The following is a 24513-nucleotide window of genomic DNA, read 5'->3' as shown; positions in this document are numbered from 1 at the left end:
ATAGGCAAGCCGCCTCCATTAGCAGCTTTTTATGCAGCTGTTTGTCCAACGTCATAACCCTGGAACAAAGCCTGCCTATGTTCCACTCTAGCTTCAAGGATTAATTCTAATAGCAGAAGGCTTGTTTTGTATAAGGATCTCAAAGCACTTTATGCTAGATTCTAATGCACCTTACCCTATGAGCATTTCCAGTAATGTCCCTGGGAATACCATTGAGCAGGGCAATTATATCAGACTTTGTTTTCTTAAGAAGGTAGAAAATAGTTGTGTATCAGTTTATAAAGTCTGAAAAAAGTCAAGTCAAAGATCGTTTGACTTAATTTTATACTCCAAAAGGGTAAAAGAAAGTCATATAAGGTCAACCCTCACCACAGTAGTCTCCAACCTTTTTATGGTGAAGATCATTTTTTGTAAGAGAGGGCACCCCAGATCCACCCCTGACCCCCCCCGCCGTCTCACCCCTGCCCTTCCTCCTGGACAAGCCACCTGGGCTCTGACCCCACTCACCCAGCCCGGCCCGGGCAGCAGAGGCACGGCTCAGCCCAGCCACGTGCCACTCCTGATCGTGGAGCCTCTGACAGACTGAGACTGACTCATTACTTGAGTAATGCTTTTCAGTCATCTGCTCTAAAGAGGATGCCATACTTTCAGCTATAATTTTGGAGCCCCAAAGTACAGTCTGGCAATAGTTCTGCAAGGTGAATTCTATTGAACATCATAAAATGTATATATACCTCCTTCTTGTAGACGCATAGATTTTTATACATTTTGCCATGACCATAAAACAGAAAACAAAGCTGAATCCTGCTTTGTTTTTCAGCAGCTTCTGTCTCATATATTTAGGCTAAGCATCTGCCTTACAGACCAGGCTATACTAGACATTTTGGTAGGCATACAAGTGTCCTAGAAATTCAACGTTTCATATCAGCAAAAGCCCTAATGTACATGTGATTATTTGTGTGTTTGTGCACACATACAAACAAGTCGTCTTCTTCCAACATAGCATATTTGGAAAACTGGAACAGAGATATTGGTAAAACATTCTCTTGCTCATATAAATTGCACCTCTGCTGTCATTTCAGCAAGTATGGCTTTCTCAGCAAACCCTAAGGCCTGGCCTCACCATAAAAAAAAGATAGACCGTTAAAAATTACTGGCCCTAATTTTATACTCCAAAAGCAAAGGAGGTAACTTAGGATTCATCCCTACCGAATGATGCAATTATACAGGCATTAAAAATAAATCTAGGTGAGATGTCAAATGATCTCTCCCTCCTGTTCTTACTCCAGACATACCAAAAACAGGTGACAATTTCAAGATTCAGATTAAGGCCCTGGGCCCTTATATACATATGAGCAAATCTACCATCAAGTTTTCAAAGGCAAGATTGAAGCCATTTCTGTGGGAGTAAATTTTACAGTCAGAGAAAAATGCCTTATACAGGAATAAACTAAATATTAAAAAAACCTTATTCTTATGCTCCATTTTATAGTAGATGCAACTTTCCTACAGATTAGCATATAGAATAGAAAAAGTCCTTGCATTTGCACACAGAAACTGGTTTAATGTTCCTCCTCTACACAATCATTAAAAAACCTTCTGCACCAGGAAAAAAGATAAATGGAACTGATCCAGAGACAATAAAGATATCTTTATTTCCTCTTGCTGCTGTTACTTTTAAACTATTGTCTGTGACCTAGAGAATAAAAATGGAGAAAAGGGAACCTTTCCACAAAATTGTAAGTTAAAAGCAAACAACAATTATACTAGCAGTCAAAGGTAATTCTTTTAAAATAAATAATCTACTACTTGAAGACCTGAAGTTATTTTTACTAGTTAAAAGTGAAATTTAACACATTGGCTGACCCATCTTAAAAAAGGAAGTACGAGTAAGACCAGCTGTATTTGTTGGTCAAGGTAAACATTATACTACATTAGCTTGTATGGTAAAATTACAAGTCCAGTCTATCCTTCGATTTTAGCACTTAAAAATGCACTTTTAGCTATTTAGGACATAGCTTTATTAAATTTCCAGTATTGACAGATTCCTCACAAGGGACCCCAAGAGAAGAAACACACCATAATCTAAACTTAGCATTTATGCTTGCTGACCATATTTTTTAAGCATTCTAGTGCATCTTCTTTATACTTCCTTGATGCATTTATATACAGTATTAATTTAAACAAATGCAAAGGAGAATGCATCCATCTATCTTAGAATTTTCAGAAGTGGCCATGACTGTACTATGTACATAGACATTTAAGGCATTTTTCTGCTGTTTTGCCTTCCCTTAATAAAGCTGTGATTGAGAAATATTGTCGTGTAAATCATCATCAAGCTGGTCATGATAGAATGTGAAGTTAGAAAGTTTGGGGGTGCCTTTCCTAAGCTAGGCTGACAAGTTAGTCTGTACAACCTTCTTTCTACTGGAAATTCTTTAAATTAATGCCTTAAAGTTAAATTACAATACTAGAAAATGGACTCAAAGGAAAACAGTCTTGGATTAAATGATGTATAATACTTATATTAATAAGAGGCTAAAAAAGATGGTGCAGGAAACATATACATACTGCCTAAAAATATTGATGTTCAGCAGTTTCATCTCTGGGCAATTTAAGCTGAAAACATGACCATGTCTTGTTTTTTCTCCACCTAGTCAAAAAATTGATATATTTTAAAAGGTCAAGAGAAACTCTTATGTTCATCTAGTCTGACCTGCTCTATGATACAAGGTATGTGACTTGACTTCCCTGAATTAATTCCTGCTTCAGGTTTCATACTTGTGCTTGAACAAGGGTATATCAGTTAGGAAAAAAAACATTCAGTAACAGAGAATCTACCACATACCTTTCTAAATTGTCCAAATTATTAATTATTCACACTGTTAAAAATGTATGCTATTTTTGTCTGGATTCATCAAGCTTCAACTTCCAGACAAAGGATCTTGTTTTATCTTTTTGTCTGCTAATTTGAGGAGCTTGGGTACAGAAACATTTCAGTAGTACAACAGTTCCAAATACAGAAGTAATGCGCCTGTGACTTTTTGAAAAGGTCTCCTTTTGGGCTCTGTGAATAGAATTGAAGACCCAATGAAAAAAGTTAGGTTTAAAAGAAGGGAGGGCTGTATTAATTGTGTATTTTACACAGACCAAATCCTACAGAAAACCTGTTTCTAGTTTTGGGGTCCACAGTTCTAAGAACAATTTTGAAAGAAAAATGGGGGAAGAGTTCAGCCATGAGTAGCAAGAATGATAAAAAGGTAGACTGTCTAGTGATAGTCTCCTGGAGTTCAAACCATCTATCTTAACCTTCTCCTTGATAAGTAGTAATTTGGTCACAGTCTTTGAGTAACCAAACAGAATTATTCAACAAATTACTACTATGTATAGACAGATATTACACTAAAAACCAACATCAGTAGTGACACTAAAGTACTGTCCATATCAGTGAGGGTCAACGTTTTCAGTAGGCATGCCACAAGGACAACCCCACACCCTTCCCAACTACTACTTGGCTCTCCTTCCCCTGCCAGATCTGCTGCTCTGCTTTGTGCTTCTTATCCTATTTGCCACTGTATTCCTTTCTCCATCCCTAATCTGTCATGTGCCACATACAAAGGCTGCCTGTACCACTTGTGGCAGAGGCTACAGGTTGGCCACTGCTGGATTAAAAAAAACTTTACACAAATTGCATGACAAACTGAATACTTCTTCAAACTGAAGAAGAGACGCTTTGATTCACTGGAGCTAGAGCACAGCTATAAGGTCTATTGTAGGCAGCCAGGATACAAAGATTTATATAGTTTAGCACGTCAGAAAAAAGGTGATCAGGAAGTTGGCTGAATGACTGTTTATTAAATGAAGTGTGTATTAATTCAGTTAGAACACATATATCACGCACATATTTTCAAGAAATACAAACATGTTTCTGAGGCAGTTCTATTACTTTTTTAGTTTCTTTTGGGCAGCTTTCTTCTTGACCATTTGTAACCTTTTCATAGCATTAAGCTGTGATTCCTGAGAAGTTGGACCTTTTAAGGATGGTGACTGATTGCCCGAATCTGCAGCGGTTTTGCTGGTGCTGCTTCCACTGTTACTTGTTGTCCCGCTGCTTCCGTTGCCACTGTTTGCCTGGCTGCTGCTACCTGGAGTTGTACTGCTTGGACTAGGGAGTCCTACTTTGCTGACATTATCACTGCTTATTGAACGACTAAGACCTGTTTTCCCCAGTGTCAAAGGTGGAGGTGGCTTCAGTTGAACAGGACTTGTGCTGCTGTTGTTGGAAGCTATTTTTGAACCTAGTCCTGCTTTAGATGTTGCCAATCCTGACAAACCCACAGGTTTCTGTACATTAGAGGAGGCTGCAGGTTTCCCACTGGTACTCTGTGCTGTTGAACTCAATTTGGCAGTTGATGGACTGGTAGAAGAGGTTTTGGCTGCAAAGGCAGCCCATCCTGTAAGGCCACTGGTTGCTGAAGAAGAAACACTGGTACTGGCAGAGTTTCCTGAAATTGCTGCTGAGGTCTAAAATAAATACATAAATAAATACATTTTATTGGACCAGTATTTAATCCTTGCTAAGAACAACGTAACTGTTTCAAATTGTTTCTTAAAAAAACCTATTGGATAATACTTTAGTATTTTGCCAGGATCCACATTAGTCAAAAACATTAAGAAAGGAAGGACACAGGTGCAGCTACATTTTCATTTTCTGTCAAGACAAAGCCAATATTGTCTTTTCTTTCCTTTCTTCTAACTAAAACCAGGCTAACATATGACACAACAATCTCTCACTAAACTCTATAATGACAGCCTCTCTGAAGTAATTAAAAAGACCAACACTTATGAAGTAGAAACAAGAAAGGCAGTCCACTAGCTTCTCTGTTTTATTCTGTAAATTTCTGTTACCTGAAGTTGTATTATAACAAGATGATAGATGGTATCACAAAAATAAAACCCCAGGCAATTAAAATAATGCAGAAACCAGTCTTCTGGCCATGCTACAGATTGAAGTATTTCTTCCTCCACTATTCCCTATCAATACATGCCACAGGCATGCTTATATTGTCTAAACAAAAACAATATTTTTTCCTTTTAGAGTTCTTGTTCACACAGTTTAATACAATTCAGTACTCTTTCTCTTCACACAGGTTTACAAATCAATTTACTCTATATACCCCATAAGATGTTAGCCTTTGTTAATATACATTGACTTTAAAGAAATTACCCTGTTACTCATGGATGCAACACAAAGCTATGTTTTTAAGCCAGAGGTTCTCTGCTCCAGTCCTGTGCTCAGCACAAAGCCCTTTTCACAATATATCTATGCTTTTATGCATGAAATATGGTCCTAGTCCTCCAATTATTTATGAACATAACTTTAATCAGATGAATAAAGGTATTCATATTTGTTAGTGTTTGTATAATAAGCATCATTAGTCATGTAGGCTTTGATTCAGGTAAAGTCGTTAACATAGCATAACTTTAAACACATGAATATAATGCCTTCCATTCAGGATTAGTGTTTTGCTGGACTGGGCTCGTGGCATGTTAGTCTATTCATATTACTTATTATGCTTTCCAGTTTATTGTCTATTACCAATTCATTACAGGTTTTTGTTTTTTTTTTTACAAAAGAAAACGAACCCAGAGAAGCAAAGACATAAGCCAAAATATTAAAAAAGGAAGGAAACAAATCATTTAAATGCCAGAAAAAGAAGCACTGCTCCTCTGCTACCATAGAAAAATCTTGGAATTACCAAAACACAATCCTGTTAAAAGGCAGCAATCCACCTCTTTTCTATTAGCATGGAGATATTTTATAAAATCCCATTAAAAAAAACAAAAGAAAAATCCTTTTCCAACCCTCTATGAAATAAAAGTCAGGAAACAGAGTCAGAGGAATGGAAGGAAGGGTTTCACCCATCACTAATTCTGTCCTCCAGACTATAGCTACTACTGTGTATGGATGCTATTTTCATTGGAGGCTCTAAATATGTGGGAAAAAATCAGGTACGGGGTCTAATTAAAAAAAAACCCAACAAAAAAACCCAGCATGCAAGCAAGAGACTTTCATACACGCAATAAAATGAAAACCCTTTCTATAGAGTATTTTGGGTACAGCACCTTTACTTCTGTCCTCTTGAATGCTAGGAACGTGGCTGTTGTATCCAGCTTAAGTTTTATTTCAGGTTTCTTGACCAATGGATCTTTCACAGCTGGTGCTACTGAAACTACAGCAGGGGCTGGTTTCTGAGGTGGTTTTTGTGTCTTCTGAGCCTGCAGAAGAAATGATTAAACCCATATTAGGCATATTTCTGTACTATTAACTGAGTTAATCAAAGTGGGAGCAAAAATGTGCTATCAGACATAATATTACCTTTATATGATGCCTGGAGATCAAACAGTGAGGGAGCAGGTCATATGTGAATACAATTTTGATCTGTAGGGAAATTTCCAGCTGAGTCATAGGCTAGTAAGAGGTGTCACCTTTGTGCTACCATCACAATTTTTATGTTGGCACAAAGCAAAAGCAAACAGATATCCACACCCTTTGTTGTACTACAATTGCCTTTGTGGCCATGACAAAAAGTAATACTAAACTGTCGCTTTTTCTCAGCAGACATCTATTTGCTTTAGGGCAGAAGAGTGCAGGCAGCCTGGACTCTCCAGCCACCCTGGGTAGGTGTTCACCCAGGGCTTGAAGGGCCTGGTCCTGTGCGCTTCCAGGGCTGCCACACAGGATTAGGCCCCTTCAGCCCTGGGAGTGCCTACTTGGCTTTCCCCTTTTAAGAGATATGCTTCTACGCATCTCCAGGCTTTCCCCTCTTAGCAATGCATACAGGAAATTCCTAGGGCACATCTCTGTAAGCAGGGGGCTGCAAGGCTGGGCCACAGTGGCCATGAGGACAATTGGCTTGTATTGGGGAGCCAGCATTTTATTTTTAGTAAGATTTTGGTTTTTTTATTTTGCAGATTTCATGGACAATGCCTGATTTTGGATTTCACGGAAAATGCAAAATCAGGCACTGTCCATGAAATTGCAAATTGAGTAGGTCCCTACACATGACCAGTGGATGGAACAATGGGTGACATGCGTTTCACACAATGAAGCAGATCAGCTGATTTGCTTCATTTGGCAACATCTGTTTTATATCCACAGATCCCCAGTAAGGAAGATTCTAGCTGTTGAAAGGCATCCTGGGTAGTTGACAAGGGAAGGGAGATGAGGAGATGTCTGCTACAAGCAGGTCTGGAGTATGAGTAAAGGGAACTACGGATAAAGCATGAGAAGTTGAAGAGAGGGTATGAGCAGAAGACAGCTATTGTGAAATAGGTTACAAGGATGTCAGAAATGGTAAGTAAGGTAGCAGTATACATGTGAGGTAGCTAAAGGAAACTGGTACCTGGAAAGAAAAGATGACTGATGACAGTTGGGGGTGGGAAGTGAAGTGTGAAGTATTTATATACATAAGTAAGTTTACTATGATGCTTTAATGAGCATAAGCAAGCATTCCTGACTTGAAAGGCTTGAAGACAATCAAAATACTAAAAGAAACAATGACATCAAAGGGAAGACTCTTATTGGCTGATGTCCTAGAGCAAAAAAACATTTTAAATGAGTGTTTTTTTCTGTTTTTCCTAATGCAAGGACAAATTTGAGCAGATAACATGAAAGTAACATAATGAGATAAGAAAATGTCTTTGGTTTCACTAAACCTAACAAACACAATTTTCTATCCCAGCCCTGAGGCCACAAGGGAGCCAGTTGGAGACTCTGGTGTGGTCCCAGGGCTGGGAAGGATAATTAGCTGATTTTTGGTCCCAGCCCCAGGACTGCACTAGATTCTCCAACCAGCTCTGATCCCAGGGCACCAGGGAGATCCAGCATCAGGGGCAGCACCCTCTCCCAGCCCCCACTCCCTATGCCTCCCCCTACCCGAAGCCAGAAGAAGAGACCAGGCTTGGGAGATCATAGTAAGCATTACCGCGCAACTAGGCAGAACACATTCTAACTTTTGGTAATGCTTATTACAATGTAAATAAAAGATGTGACAAGGCCCTAACATACAGCTCAGTGCAAATAAAGAGCCGCATGCTATACAAAAGCTCATAGTATGGGTAACAAGCAGGAGGAACTCACCCTCCTGCTCGCTGACACCAGCCTGGACATAGTGGGGATTACGGAAACGTGGTGGGACACAACACATGATTGGGCGGTGAATGTTAAGGGCTACAGGCTGTACAGGAGGGACAGGATAGGAAGGAGAGGTGGGGGCGTGGCATTCTATATTAAGGAGGAATACACATCCTCGTCAATTAGCAAGGAGTCAGGGGAGGGGCACTCTGAAGTGCTTTGGGTTAGAGTACAAGGCAGTCAAGGGGAAAGGGACTTAACGGTGGAAGTCTACTACAGACCTCCCAACCAGGGAGAAGAGCTTGACCAGGAATTCTTAGGTCAGCTCACAGAGGTAGTGAAGGCTAAGGATGTGTAGTCATGGGGGACCTGAACTTCCCGGACATCTGCTGGGAAGAACAGCCAGCCAGGACTGAACGCTTACGTAGGTTCTTGGCCAGAGTGCAGGACCTCCATCTAACCCAGGAGGTGCACAGCCCCACCAGGGGAGACGCCTTGTTGGACCTAGTGCTGGCCACGGGTGATGACCTGGTGAGGGGGCTGCGGGTGCTCGACCACCTGGGCAACAGCGATCATCGCCTGCTGGAATTCACCATCCAGCGCAAGGTGGCAAAGGCATGCAGTAAGGCAGCGGCCCTAGGTTTTAGAAGGGCAAACTTCAACGAGCTAAGGAGGATATTTGGAGAAGCGCTGAGGTCCCGGAGGGGAGGGGAGCCAGGTGTCCAAGGAGAGTGGTCGCTCCTTAAGGAGACGATCCTCCAAGCCCAAAGGAAGGTAATCCCAACGAGGATCAAAGGGAGCAGGAGAGCACACAAGCCTCCATGGCTCACCAAAAGCATCCAGGACTGTCTCCTTGCTAAAAAGGAGGCTTACACCCAATGGAAAGAAGGGGTCATCACCAGGGAGGACTATTCTGTAGTTGCTCGGGAATGTAGGGGGGTAGTTAGGAAGGCCAAGGCAGAGATGGAACTGGGACTAGCTTCCCAGATCAAGGACAATAAGAAGTCCTTTTTTAAATACATATGGGGTAAAAAGAAGGTCCCGGGTAATGTGGGGCCCTTGCAGGACGTGATGGGAAACTTGGTCGTCACACCAGACGGCAAAGCTAACATGTTTAACGATTTCTTTGCCTCCGTCTTCCTAAGTAGGGACCAGAACAGCCACCTCCCTCCTGGGCCCCCCTCGGGCCCCGGGGGAGGCACACCTGGGCCACGGGTTAGCAAGGATTTAGTTAGGGAGCTTCTTGAGGGGCTGGACGTTTTCAAGTCAGCCGGTTTGGATGATCTCCACCCTAGAGTTCTAAAGGAACTGGCCGAGGTCATTGCAAGTCCCCTTGCACGGCTTTATGAGCACTCGTGGTGCTCTCGCGAGGTACTGGAGGACTGGAAGAGGGCCAACATGGTCCCCATCTTCAAAAAAGGCAGGAAGGAGGACCCAGGAAACTATAGGCCGGTTAGTCTTACCTTGATCCTAGGCAAGCTGTTTTGAGAAAATTATGCTGGCACACACATCCATGGGGGGGCCAGGAGGGGACTGCATGCTTAGGGGCAACCAACACGAGTTCATCAGTGGCAGGTCCTGTCAGACCAACCTGGTGGCCTTTTACGATCAGATCACCAGATCATTAGATGCCGGGGTAGCAGTTTTCCTGCTTATAATAGTCTTCCTGGACTTCCGGAAGGCTTTTGACACTGTCTCTCACCCTGTTCTCATTAAGAAACTGGGGGGCTGTGGTGTAGACACCCACACAGTCAAATGGGTCGCCAACTGGCTGGAGGGCCGCACCCAGAGGGTGGTAGTGGATGGCTCCTTCTCAACCTGGAAGGACGTGGGCAGTGGGGTTCCGCAGGGCTTGGGCCTTGGGCTCGTGCTGTTCAACATCTTCATCAGTGATTTGGACGAGGGGGTAAAAAGCACCCTCTTCAAATTTGCTGATGACACTAAGATGTGGGGGGACGTGGGCACACTGGAAGGATGCAACAGGCTACAATCAGACCTAGACAGGTTACAAGGGTGGGCGGATGAGAATAGGATGGGTTTCAACACAGACAAGTGCAAGGTGATGCACCTCAGGAGGAACAACCGGCACCATACCTACAGGTTGGGGAACTCCCCTCTTATCAGCACGGAGGCGGAAAGGGATCTGGGGGTCATCATTGACTCCAAGATGAACATGGGCCGGCAGTGTGGGGAGGCAGTTAGGAAGGCCAACCGCACCTTGTCATGCATCCACAGATGCATCTCGAGCAGGTCCATAGAGGTGATCCTCCCCCTCTATTCGGCACTGGTCAGGCCGCAGTTGGAGTATTGCATCCAGTTCTGGGCGCCGCACTTCAAGAGGGATGTCGACAGCACGGAGAGGGTCCAGAGGAGGGCCACTCGTATGATCAGGGGGCAGCAGGGCAGGCCCTATGAGGAGAGGCTACGGGACCTGAACCTGTTCAGCCTCCACAAGAGAAGGCTGAGGGGGGATCTTGTGGCCTGTTATAAACTAGTCAGGGGGGATCAGCAGGCATTGGGGGAGTCACTGTTCCCCCGAGCACTGCCAGGAGTGACCAGGAATAACGGTCACAAGCTGGCAGAGGGTAGATTTAGGCTAGGTATCAGGAGGCGCTACTTCACGGTCAGGGCGGCTAGGATCTGGAACCAACTTCCAAGAGAAGTGGTGCTGGCTCCTACCCTGGGGGTGTTTAAGAGGAGGTTAGATGAACATCTTGCTGGGGTCGTTTGACCCCAGTACTCTTTCCTGCTATGGCAGGGGGTCAGACTAGATGATCTGCTCAGGTCCCTTCTGACCCTAGAAACTATGAAATATGTGGCATCAGCCTCCACTGGCTCCACTGAGAGTGAAGGATATTCACTGCTTAACATGATCTGGTCTCAAGCCTGCTATCCTTTGTTATTGTCAAGTTCCAGAAAATCAGTTCACTCACTGCTAAAACTGAAAAGAAAAAACTTACAAAACTATTCAGCAGACTGGTGATATAAATGAGCGTGAAATCAAATCAACCTAATTTCTTCTTGCACTGCTTATTAGTGGGGAGGAAATTAACTTGACCGTGTCTCACTTATGTAATGTTAAAAATGTTGTTCAATAAGCATGCTACTTTGTTCAATAAGCACATTCTTTGACACTCTCTGGTTAAGAAAAAGAAAAATCAGCAGCAAAAAGAACGTGCACCTTTGAAAAATGATTCCTCAACAACCTTCTAAAGATTTCTAGGCAACAAAAACCAAAACAACCTATATGAATTGCTGTCTTCAGATACCACTCATGTTAGACAAAAAACTGACTCCTACCATTCTTTTCATCTGTCTGGTGCAGCGGGCACAGTACCACACAAGGCGAGGATCATTCACTTCCTTGTCTGTCACCTGAGGTTTATGGCAATCCTGGTGGTAGAGATTATGGCACTCCTGACACTCCACTAACTGATTCCCAGAAGAAACTGTCATTTGCCTGCAGGACAAACAGTTGAGAAAAAATTACTGAAATAAAAACTAAAAATATGCTCTCTCTCCACGTGCATTTTCTGTATTTGGAAAAATGAAATGGATTCCTTTTCTATTACATAGACTCTTCTGAACAAGTCTGGCTTGTTCTAAAATTGGTTCTCTACAGAAAAAAGTTTATATTATTTTAAATATATTTTAAAATAAGTTACCTCTACAGGACAAAATCATTTGGTGTGTCCCCCCTTTTGCTTCTTTATGGTATTACAGACTTGAAAAAATAATCTCATCCAACCTGGTCCTGTTTTTATTTTCCTACTTGAGTTTTATATTAGACATTAAGATCTTATGTACCTGGCTTTGCAGAGTGGACTTTATGAACAACTATCTATATATTTACATGTCCACCCCAATACTGCTGTACAATCATCCATTTCATATTTGCATCATTATAAGTTGTTGAGCAATACACTTTGACTACAATAACGTCTAAATGACGATCAGTAACAGTGCTTTCAATTTCAGGATTTTAGAAACGTCATCATGCAAACAGTAACTTTTATTACACAACACGTGTAGACACTAGAAACTGCAGATAACACCCACACCATGGAAAAAATTGGATGTGTATGCCTCAAAGCAAACATGTAAGCTGGTGATGAGGACTTAATTTTGTTTGGGCCTCTGGTGAAAGGAATCAAGTTGTATAAATGACAAATTAGTCATATACACATGACTGGAAGTATGCCTGTGAATTAGCCAAATACCATTTTCCTAATGATTTCTTCTTTTAGATGACAAATCAGGCTATTTAATTGCTAAGCTGCTTTTGCTCATATCCCCAAGGAGCAGGTAACTAGGTAACCATGGAAACTCTATTTGTGGACGGGTGGGGAAAGGTAATACCTTATATTTTTATATAACAAGAAAATGAAGTCAGAAGATGTTGTCCATATGGCTGTTGGAACATTTTCTGGAAAAAATATATATATTTTTAAATGGTCTATTTAAAAATTAAAGGAGGAAATATTTTGAAATTCTAGTGCATACTATTTGGATTCAGGATGGATCAGAACCCAATTCGTTACAAAAAAAACTGGGTCAGAACAAACAATGATGTTTCAACTACGTGTCACTAGGGAACAGACTAATTTCCATATTCTAAAACTATAAAAGGACAATTTTCAGTGGATTACAAAAAAAATACACTTTTCATGCCAAGGAATGTCAATGCTAGACTTATTTTAAACTAATTTTGTAATCAAGTGACAGCCCAAATGGTTTTGTATCTTTGAAAAATGAAGATGAAATCAATTTATTCATTAAAGTTTAGAAGTCTGCTCTTGCAAAGGTAATAGGAATTTTTCATAAACTCTTTATCTTTGAAAGGAGTACAGTGTCACCTGCAAAATTTTTCTATTTGACACTCATTTATGCCCTGTAACCAACAACACCTGCAAATCCATCTTTTGGAGAGGGCGTGTTTTTTTTTTAAATTGCCCTCTCTCTGTACCTCCATACTCTTGCTCTGACTATTTAAAAGGAAAAGAGGGGTAAACAACAACATATCTACTCACTCTGAATTCCCAATTGTACCCTTAGCAAAGCCATACTCACACCTAACTCTAGACTAGCTCTAGAAGTGAATAAGCAAAGCTTAGTTGTCAATTCAATCATTTGAGAGTTAGAGCAGTTCAGTTCTAAAGTTGGCTTGCACTCACTTGCTGTGCGACTTTAAGTAAGTCACTTAATCTCTCTGTACTCGAGTTTCCAGGTCCATAAAATGCGATAAGAAAGAGTAACACTCGTAAGTTGGCAAACGACTTTCTGTTCTGTGCTTGTGTAGTGTGCATGATAGAAAAAGTGTCCTTACCCAGCACCAGAGATCCCAATTAATACTGCGAATAAATAAATAATATAATTTGGGTTCCTGGTATTTTGCATTTGAATTTGAAGTTCTCATTAGTAGTTAAACTAAAACATTGTAAAAGCCATAGAACAAGTTGACAACTGAAAAGTGGCAGAAACCATGGCCCTAAAAAACATTTTTTTTTTCAGTAAACCTCAAATAAACTTTTGGACTAAAGACAGCACTAATTAGTGCTGGTAAGATATGCAAGGAACTCGGGGATATGTAAATACAATGTAAAACATGTAAGAATGCTGCTTTTGTAGTAAAGAAACAATGATGCCTCTGATATTTTGAAGTGTGATTGCAATGAGGCCTGTTCTCTGTCAGGTGTCAGCAAGGTTCTGCAACAGTGGCCTGGATCAGCCTGGTTTGGTTCAAAGCAGGCCAGTGCTTCCAAGGCCGCTGCTGCTGCTACCACTGCTTCTCCCAGCCACGCTGCCCTGCCCACTGTCTTCTGAGACTTGGAATTCACTAGGATACCACCAGACCTTTATCTGTCCTTATCTTGAAACTGTCCTGACTAGAACGAGCCAGATAGGGAATCATGTAACATCAACACCTCCAATAGGTTCACCTACGTCCTGAACAAATCCAGAATCTTGGGTTCATGTGCTACTTTACCCTTCATATGGAATGTTATTTTCCCCCCTAATCTCTTCCTTCTTTTGTCATTTATCTAAAAAAAGGTTGTTCTTTTGCAATATACTGTGCCCAGACAGGCCAGCTAGAAGCAATGCCTTAAATGGCCTGGTAAAAGTTTGGCAGGTCTTAGAATGACTGACATGACCATGTACTAGGCCTATTTGCTTCCATCAGCAAGGCTGTGGGAAGAAGCCAGTGCAAGAGGCTGCAGTGATATGTTTTCTTTGTTGTTCTCTTATCTTCCTGTGTGCATTATGTTGTACTTCGTCTTAAGAGACACTGGATCAATCTTCAAAGCAAGAGTTATAGATTACCTGAACTCTTCCCCCATCTTCCTCCAATAAGACAACTGATACCATCTACAATGACTATCATATTAGGAGGCTTGGCCCTATAAAACATGCAACACAGTTAAAAGTAAAAAGGTATATTTTTTAAATGGAAGTTTTCCTTTTCTGTCTTTAATAAAACCTCAAACTTTTAGCAACTGTTGTTACAATGGGAAAAAAAGTCAACAATGATTTGAAATATGAAACCTTATTAAATGGTTTAAAAATGTGACAACTATAACTTATCCATTAGTAAATCTGATACCCTCTCTCTATGAACACAACAGGAGCTGAAAATTGTTTGGGGGGGGGAAACACACACACACCAACCTTCTTACTCTTTGTATGTACTCAAAAAGTACTTTTGCTAATTTTCTGTTATATTAACACTAACATGCTTGCAAGTCATCAACAGATTCTTTTTTAAAATTAAATTCCAATCTAAGAATGTTTAATCATGCATCAGAAAAGGAAAGTCAGGAAGAAGCCCTTTTGTCTTTAAGTCTGAGATAAATACTCAGTTGGTAGCTAGACATATTTTTATGGGCAAACCAACTACAAATTAGGCAGAAAGCAGGACAGTGTGGCACCTTATATCACTAACTTTCAACTTATACCTCTTAACTTCTGCCTGACGTTAGATTAACATGGCTAAATACTTCTCTCAACTGCAAACTGTTACAGAAATAAAATACGCACAAAACTCTACAAATGCCATTTAAAAAAAAATCATCTCAGAAGAGAACTAACTTTTGAGAAAACTGCTTGTGATTAGCAATTCACTTTTTAAGTTCAGCTTCTAATCACAAATCAATATTTTTAACTATATACAAGATGCTCAATTTATTTTTTGTCTTTTCTGAAAGAAGGGCAGAGGTCTGGTCTTTATCACTCTGGCAAAAATTTCAACATTATTATGAGAAATGATTTCCCTCAAGACTTTATTTCTGCTTCACTAACATTTATATATGTTTTTTCTTACAGGCTCCATATTTCAGAATAGCATTCTTATTCAGGAAGCGCACTTAACCATATAATTAATTTTATGCCCATGCTTATGTTCAATTGAAGTCCTTAAATGCTTTGCAGAATAAAGATGAAAATTATTAACAAGCTAAGAAATGTAATTAATTGGAAACACTGAGAGACAGCAAATTCAGATCTATACAATTCATTTGTACAATCACTTTTCATTGAAAAACTGCATTGTAAGAAAGGTATGAGGGTATGTTTGATGAAGCATACGACACTTACCGGCAAACAACACAGGCCAACCCCATTTCCATAGCAAAATCATCAGCACTGGTTTCATCAAAACTGGACAGATCAGGCATAGACAAATCCTTGCTAGTCTGGACTGTGATGGGGGAGGAACGAGTCTCTTGCTTTTCTAGCTTGGGTTTTTTTGGAATGTCACCTCCTTCTGTTATCTCCCCTTTAATCTGTTAAGCATTCACACGTACATACACACACACGCGCACACACACACACACACACACACAGAGAAGATGAAAACATGAAAGGTTAGTTATTAACATTTATCTGAGCAACCAACTGGCATAAACAGTTCAGAACAGCATTGTTCAGCTGGCAGTCCCTGGGCTGCATGCAACCTCTGAAGGGTTGATGCGCATCTCTAGGCTCCTACTCAGCTGTTGTCTTATTGCTCCAGCTGTGGACTCTAGGGCTGCTTATACATGTGCTGGTTCAGGTTCTCGTTGGAAGGTTTGGAGCAGACTTGATTAATTGAGTCTGTTCTGCATTCTAATTGGAACACTCCAGCGTGGCCTCACCATCATGTGTATAAGCCCCAACACATTCTAAAATGGCTGCAGGGGTGCTTGTCAAATGAGGTTTAGATAAAGGATCCCGTGTGTGTGTGGGGAGGGGGGGGCATTGCCCATGCATGTGGTGTAGCATTACGACCCATGGCTTGGATTAGTGCAGCCCCTGGGTGGATAGCCTCCAGGCACTTAGAAGTTGGACAACCCTGGTTTAGAAATACAGCAGTTAAAATATAACTGTGCATCTACACGATATGCTTTCCTAGACAGATACTGTTCATTGCCACCACAACATTTCTGAACTAGTAGTTTAAGGAGTTCTCTGTATTACAGCTCAGGATTTGTTAAAAGTTCAGGGATCTTGAGAAAAAAAAAAAAGAGAGAGACAGGTTGGCATACTATTTCTATTATGCTCTTCCCAAGAGTAGTAATGTATTACAAATTATGTAAAATTAAGATGAAATTTTTACTATGCTGTCTGTCCTGTGTTAACCAGTGATGCTAATTAATGGGACAGGTGAGCTATGGCCTTAACTAAAAATAAATCAAATTTGCCAAGTTCTTCATGAACAAATTGCTTCTTGTTACAATGTTTTTAAATTCAAGCACCAACAGAACCAATTTCACTGCAAATTATTTAATTGTTAAGACTTACTTTATCAGCAGATCTTTTCTCAGTTTCTTTTTTCACCTTTTCTGTTGTAGTAGGTTTGCCATTATTGTTGCCTGAAGGCAAGCTGGATGAAGCTTTAGGCTCCTGCTTACTGGAGATTGGTTTGGTAATAGATACTTTGGGTTGTTCCACTTCCTAAACAAACAAAAGACGACTTAAAGACAAACCTAATACAATGGTAACCAATCAAATCACATACATGAATAAATAAGTTTAATTTGGCTCCAGTAACTTCTACAAAACCCCCCCACACACCTTTCAAGAGATAGGGTTCTAGTTTAACAAAAATAACCAAACCAAAACAAAACCCTAAGCACATGTTCATTTTGGTTTATTAATTTCAAAGGAAGAAATTTTAAATCTGTAAAACTGAAAACCATAACAAACAAAAATTTTTAGATAATTTTGAAGACAAAATGTAATGTATGAAAACAAAAAGGAGATGATTTCTGTAGTCAGTGAACATCAATATTTCCTTCCTTCAAAGAGAAGAATATTGGCCTTTGCTTAATCTTGGCCAGTATTTACCTTTTAGGTGAGTCAATCTGAATATTCATATCAACAGTTCTTACCAGTGATGTATTAATATTAGTGGTGAATAACAAGCAGGTTGGTTGTAAATGAGTGATCAATTACAGCTATACGTGTGAGAATCAAAAGCTGAGCAACTGAAGTTCCTTCTAGCCTAGGGAAGAACTAACTATAACACTTCATTTAACCTAAGTTATCCATGTGTCAGTGCAGACCAGTAAAGCGTAGCATTTTCTTTCTAATGTTCTAATTAGTATATTTTTAGTGGTTTTAAATATACTGGTAAAATTTTAGCTGGTTTTTTTCTACAAATTATTTTAGCTTTAAAACACTGAGCTTTTTTTGGTCACTACCTGCCCCATGCAAATTTAAAATCAACAGAATTTGCAGAAAACGGGTTTTTAACTCCTTTAAGATCTGTCCCCAACAACAATAACTAATCTGCACTTTATGGGCATTTAGTTTTAATTAAAAGTTGATAAATCCATCAATTTGGTTAATTTCAGATGACCAATATGGTACAGGAATAGAAAGTGACTGCAGAGCAATACATTACAAATTCATAACTCTTCCAACTTAAGAAGAAACAGCTGTCTTTCAGATCCAGAGTCTGCCCCAACTAAAGACTACAGAATTTCTGCCATTATCTTCAACAACAGTAGGATCAACCTTGCTGTGTTAAAGGTGAGCAATCAACATGGTTACTCCACAAGTCTGTTTATTTCTTTCCACTTCTTTTAGTCCTTCATCTAGAAAACTTAAAACAGAAATAGCTGGAGCGATAACAACACATGTAAAATGACCTGCATGTTCCACAAATGATAATACCTTCTGTGAAGGACGATAGCTTGAATCAATTCCTCTCGCCAGAGACTCATCAAGCAAAGCTTTTAGCTTTTCAGCAGAATCTTTACTTTTTGAATGAAGGAAGCCAAGGGCTTTCAAAAAGATGGGATCAAGTTCCAAGTTCACTGTGGCAGCCATAGCAGCCTCTTTGAAGGAAAATGAAAAACAAGAGAACATTATTTACATGCAGTATAACTCATGCAATAGAATAGACAGAATAGTTCAGAGGAGGCATATGTGCGAGTATATCTAAATATATATATAGGGACCTACCTAAATCATGACAGAAGTGCACTGTGCAGCAGCTCCTTTTTGCTGTGTACTTCCCTGACACTGATTTTTAGAGGGGCCCCATCAGCCCCACTTGCTACTTATCGGCTGGGAGGCAAAACTGTGGTTTTAAATATGCTGCAGTTTTTGTCTCCTGACCAATAAGTAGTGACTGGTGGGGTCATTGGGGCCCTTCGGCCCATAAAAAGCAGGAGGCAAAAACTGCGGCATATTTAACACCACGTTTTTGGTCCCTTAGCTGATAGGTAGCAAGTGGTGACTGGTGGGGCTTCCAGGCCCCTCTGCCAATCAGCTGGGGGGGGGGGGAGGGGGGGGAGGGGGGCGGTATATGGCAAAAAGAGCATGATCAAACGAGCTGCTGCGCAGTGCATTTCTGCTGCAGTTTAGGTAGGTCTACATATACATATACATAATATATATATATGCATAGAGAGAGAGAGAGAGAGAGACACACACACACACACACATACATACATATCTGTATCAATATCTATCTAGGTAGATATCAGTATAGATATATACATTATGTATGTATGTGCATATATGTCTCTCTCTATATAAGGACCTACCTGCAACAGAAGTGTGTATGTATGTGTCGAGAGAGAGAGAGAGAGAGAGAGAGAGAGAGAGAGAGATGGTCCAATAAAAGATATCCGTCTAAGAAATCCTTGTCTCTTGCAAAATTCCTGGACCATCACAGCTACAAAATCACACTAACACTACCAAAAATTATATGCACATGGAACATGTATTCCAGAATCTCACTATTTGTATTCAGAATGGCTGGCAACTTCAAGAACAGCAAAAAAGGTTGCTGGTTTCCTCTTCTCAGAAGACATACTAAGTTTAAAATGGCATATGCACTTCCTTTTGTAGGTTGCTAATTTCACAATAATGTACATTAGGATAATCGATTTTCTTTGTACGTAATTTTATTTTTGTTAACTTTTTAGATGATGAAATGCCCCAATATCTAAACACAAATGAGATGAAGTGACGGAATGAGCTTGTACTGTACTTTTCACTTGATCCGTAAAAAAAGAGTTACTGGTGTTTAGGACTTACCATTAGTTTAATGGCCACTGGGAAATGATTTGACAAGAATGACTTGCAAAGATTATGGAACAGAGAAAAGGTTCTGAATAGAATTCTTTTAGAACAGAAAGGGGTAACATTTGTTTTTAAATAACCTTGGTTCATACCACTCATTTTTGCACTCTGGAGCCTTCTCAGTCAATTTCAGCAACATAAATTCCAGAAAGGGCAACTAAATGAGAGACCTACCCTACAAGAGAACAGATTACTCTATATCAGCAATATCTCTTTATTACGACAGTCTAAGGAAAGCTACAGCAAACTGAGGCTGCTCATCTATTCCAAAAAGCATGAGAAATATGTATTTTTAACAATTCCTTTTATCATCATCCCAAAATGATTGTGATGTCTTACTTTTTATTTTGTAATTCAGAATACATTCTTGAAAGAGCTTTCATGAGGCCTCAAAAGCATAGCTTGGACATTTACTCTGGTTCCAGCTTGCAGGGTCTTGAGTGAATTCCTTTTGATGTTGAGACGGTGAACTTTTACCCTCTGGACAATTCACCAGCAGAGGTAGGCTGCTCCCTTACTGCTTGCCTAGAAGTCTCCAGGAATCTTTATCTCATGCTGGGCTTTCACAAGACACTAGAGAATCACTCTACCAAGATCATCAAGGAGTTCACCACATAATAGACTTCATACAGATTTTATCAATGGACCCAGCAGAGAGTTAAGAATTCTATTCAGAACCTTTTCTCTATTCCTTAATCTTTCCTTCTTGTCAAATCATTTCCCAGAGGCCATAAAACTTCCACTACTAAGTCCAAAACACCAGTAACTCTGGCTCTCTACTGATCAAGCAAAGACTACAGTGTAAGCCCATCTCAAGCAACTCAGTTTCTCTCTGATGTCTACAAAAATGAATTTCAATGCATGCAGAAAGTAGATATCCTCCTCTCTCATACATCTATCTTAGATAACTGCTCAGACCACTCTTGAGATCTGTGCGCTGTACTATCTGTTCTTTTTCTTTGTTCTGTGTTTATGGTCTGAGTTTCAGTACCACACAGTGTATAACTTGGTCTCTGTTAAATCCCCAATGATATAAAAATGGTGAAATAGTAGAAAAACCCAGTTCATATCAACTGGAGTAACGGATCGCTTGAGGGACTTAAAGTTCCTTTTCTGAGAGCTTCCCTGTTTACAAATCTGCATATAACTTACTGACATTAAGAACAGATGTTAGTAGCAAGCCAAACTCAGGATGGTTTCAGGCTAAATGTGACTTCTCAAATTAAAAGAACTCTAAGAAAGTGACTACTAGCACATCGATTCAAATAGCTCAGGGACAGTTTTGTTTTCCAGTAATAATTCATAAATCTCTTTCTGGAGTTAGCTTTTTAAGAACTTCACTGTCAAGAAACTGTAAAAATATGTGCAGTTTGGATTTAATTCTTTGATGTGTATACCAAAGCTTGGCATCCCTCTTCTGGCCTCAAGGTTAACATCATAATAATGCCACATGTTAGTAGTATCATAGTTAAGAATCTGTCAGTGTTTTGTCCATAATGCTTCTTTTTACAGGAATACTTAAGACAGTTAAAATATGCTCTAGGCTAAAACTGAGTATATAAGGGCTGAGCTTGGAAATGAATTTTCAATTAAAAACATATATTTTAAAGTTAAAGAAGGAAAAATATCCATCTGCTGAAAGAGGAAGAAGCTCATCAGTTGCTAACTTTGAAACAGATGTCACCTGTAAGCATAAATTTCATAAACTGCTCTCTGACTGGAATACAATAACAGAGAAACTGCCATACAGTCTCAAACCAACTGCTGGTCTGGTTCATTTATCTTGCCTTTAATAGTAACCAACACCAGATTTTTGAGAACAGTGAGAAAGATGGTGTAAAGCTTAAGTCATTAGCCCGCGACATGAGAAACTGGAGTTCAGCGTCTTCCTATGCCATGGATCTTTTAGGCCCAGGCCAACAAAAGAAATGAGATAATATTTAGTTCCCGAAGTCCCAAAACGCAACTCTCAAAATCTGTTTAATGGAGGCGCACTGATATATCGGTTGAATACTGGATTGGCACCAATAAAAGGGAAATTTACATTATTAGCTATTGGCTTTTTTTGGCCGATAATGTTTGCTGATAAATATAATGAATTATGCCTTCTGGCCAGGGCCCCTGGATGCCGCATGCATGTGCATGGCTGCACACACGCATGTGGCCAGGAATGTAGCTGGGCAGCATGGAAAGCAGCTCTCTATAGGTAAGTCTGTAGAAGGGAAGAGGTATGGGGCGGGGAAGGGGTATCAAAGCTCCCACAGCAAGGAAGGGAGGGTGGCAGGGGCAGGGATTGGGGGCACTGCCCAGCCAGGGTGGTGAATGGGATATGGGGCAGGGAGTGGGACAGAGCTGCGGGTGGCTTGTCCAGAGGCATGGAAGGGGAGAGGGGGCAGCTCCCTGCTGCTGCATGCTCTCCCCAGGGGAGACATGGGGGGACATACGCCTTCCCAGATTTGTGCAGGGTGGATGTGGGCTGTTCATTGTGGGCTTGGGGCTCTCTGCCCTGCTGCCTTTGCCCTGGGAGCCCTGTGCTGGCCATGCAGGGGCAGTAGCAGGGGCAACGAGTTGTGCCTCCCCCTGCCAGGTAGGCAGGGGGTACACAGCTGGCACAGGGCTCCCAGGGCAAAGGCAGCAGAGCGAAGAGCTAAGAGCCCCCAGCCTGCATCCACCCTCACCCCTTTCAGCTTTGCTCCAGTTAAAAGCATCCCCATACTTAAAAACGGTGGCAGTGCTTGAAGTAAAGCTCATTTGACAAGCTTTAGTTCAAGCGCCCCCGGTGCCATTTTTAAGCACTGGGATGCTCATCCCATGGATGTCCTGCTTCCTGCCCCAGCCTGGGGTCCCCCAGTCCCTGCCCCACTCCCTCCCTCACTGTGGAGGCCTCAATCTGCCCCCCATGCCCCTTCCCTCCCCTGTGCCCATTCCTCCCCACAGACTTACCTGCAGGGAGCTGCCCTCCACACCGCCTGGCTGCATTCCTGTAAATTGGTTATCAGATTGACACATCTAACCAGATATGGCTAGTTTCATAGTTGGTAGGGTTGGAAGGGACCTGAGCAGATCATCAAGTCCGACCCCCTGCCATGGCAGGAAAGAGTACTGGGGTCAAACGACTCCGGCAAGGTGTTCATCTAGCCTCCTCTCAAACACCCCCAGGGTAGGAGTCAGCACCATTTCGCTTGGAAGTTGGTTCCAGATCCTAGCTGCCCTGACCGTGAAGTAGCGCCTTCTGATATCTAGCCTAAATCTACCCTCTGCCAGCTTGTGACCGTTATTTCTAGTCACTCCTGGTAGTGCTCGGGGGAACAGGGACTTCCCCAGTGCCTGCTGGTCCCCTCTGACTAGCTTGTAAATGGCCACTAGATCCCCCCTCAGCCTTCTCTTGTGGACTCTGAATAGGTTCAGGTCCCGTAGCCTCTCCTCATAGGGCCTGCCCTGCTGCCCCCGATCATGCAAGTGGCCCTCCTCTGGACCCTCTCCATGTTGTCCACATCCCTCTTGAAGTGCGGTGCCCAGAACTGGATGCAGTACTCCAACTGTGGCCTGACCAGTGTCACATAAAGGGGGAGGATCACCTCCTTGGACCTGCCTGAAATGTATCTGTGGATGCACGACAAGGTATAGTTAGCCTTCCTAATCGCGTCCCCACACTGTCGGCCCATGTTCATTTTGGCATCAATAATGACTCCAAGATCCTTTTCTGCCTCTGCACTGATGAGAAGGGAGTTCCCCAGCGTGTAGGTATGCTGCTGGTTCTTCCTCCCCAGGTGCAGCACCTTGCACTTGTCAGTGTTGAATCCCATCCTGTTCTCGTCCGCCCACCCCTCTAACCTGCCTAGGTCCGATCGCAGCCTATTCCTCCCTTCTAGCAAGCCCACTTTCCCCCACATCTTAGTGTTGTTGGCAAATTTGAACAGGGTGCTTTTTACTCCCTCGTCCAAGTCGCTGATGAAGATGTTTAACACTGCGGGCCTGAGGACCAAGCCCTGCAGAACCCCACTGCCCACATCCTTCCAGGCTGAATAAGACCCATCCACCACCACTCCTTGGGTGCGGCCCTCCAGCCAGGTAGTGACTTATTTGACTGTGTAGGTGCTGATGCCACAGTACCCTAGTTTTTTAATGAGAATGGGGTGACAGACAGTGTCGAAGGCCTTCCTAAAGACCGGAAAAACTATGTCCACTACTACATCTGCGTCTAAGGATTTTGTGACCTGGTCATAGAAAGCCACCAGGTTGGTCTGACAGGACCTGCCTCTAATGAACCCATGTTGGTTGCCATGTTGGTTAATAAACAGCTATTGGTACTGGCCAAGAAAATCTTTATCAGTGCACTGTCTAACCACGTAGGTGCATAAGCTATCAAAACTTCTGCTCACGGATGGTCTCAGTCTTGCCAATGATAAGCAGGTCAACACTCATATCTTCCCCCAGAAGGGCACCTCAGGCCAGGTAATAGGCAGGGCTAGGCAAAATAAAGCCCAAAGGCTGGATCTGGCTCACCAACTAACTGGATCTGGCCCACAGGTGGGCGCCCACCAAGTGAATGGATCTGGCCTGTGTGTAGGCAGTGGCTCCAACAGCCACACAGTGATGGGCAGCTAGGGCTGCTTCCCACGTGCCAGGTGCTCTCTGTCTCTCTCTGGGCTGGGGCTGCCACCAGTGTAGCGGCAGAAGCCCATAGCTGTAGCATGCCACCACTCCCAAGTCTGGACCTGACAGCTTCCAGCTGCGTCCACAGCTGCCGAAATGTGACCAACAGCTTCCCGATTGGGGCTCTGAGTGCAGGGGCTGGGGGGAAA

At 41.8% G+C, this 24513-nt stretch overlaps 1 protein-coding gene across 1 annotated transcript in view; it reads right to left on the bottom strand.

Annotated features, from left to right (window-relative positions):
* Window positions 1-741: 741 nt before the first annotated feature.
* INTS12 (integrator complex subunit 12) overlaps window positions 742-24513 on the bottom strand; it is a 32204-nt gene continuing 8432 nt past the window's right edge. The window contains exons 2-7 of the mRNA XM_090036765.1: window positions 18290-18453; window positions 16913-17065; window positions 15728-15915; window positions 11438-11597; window positions 6127-6279; window positions 742-4524 (exon numbers count right to left, since the gene is read on the bottom strand). Coding sequence (XP_089892891.1) covers window positions 3943-4524; window positions 6127-6279; window positions 11438-11597; window positions 15728-15915; window positions 16913-17065; window positions 18290-18445 — 1392 coding nt within the window. The 5' untranslated portion in view covers window positions 18446-18453 and the 3' untranslated portion in view covers window positions 742-3942. The remainder of the gene's footprint in view (window positions 4525-6126; window positions 6280-11437; window positions 11598-15727; window positions 15916-16912; window positions 17066-18289; window positions 18454-24513) is intronic.

This window comes from Crocodylus siamensis, chromosome 2 (assembly GCF_052110815.1).
Source record: "Crocodylus siamensis isolate JL-2025a chromosome 2, ASM5211081v1, whole genome shotgun sequence".
NCBI classification, from domain to species: domain Eukaryota; kingdom Metazoa; phylum Chordata; order Crocodylia; family Crocodylidae; genus Crocodylus; species Crocodylus siamensis.
The sequence above is the reverse complement of the archived record's forward strand: the minus strand, read 5'-3'. Positions and strand labels throughout refer to the sequence as shown.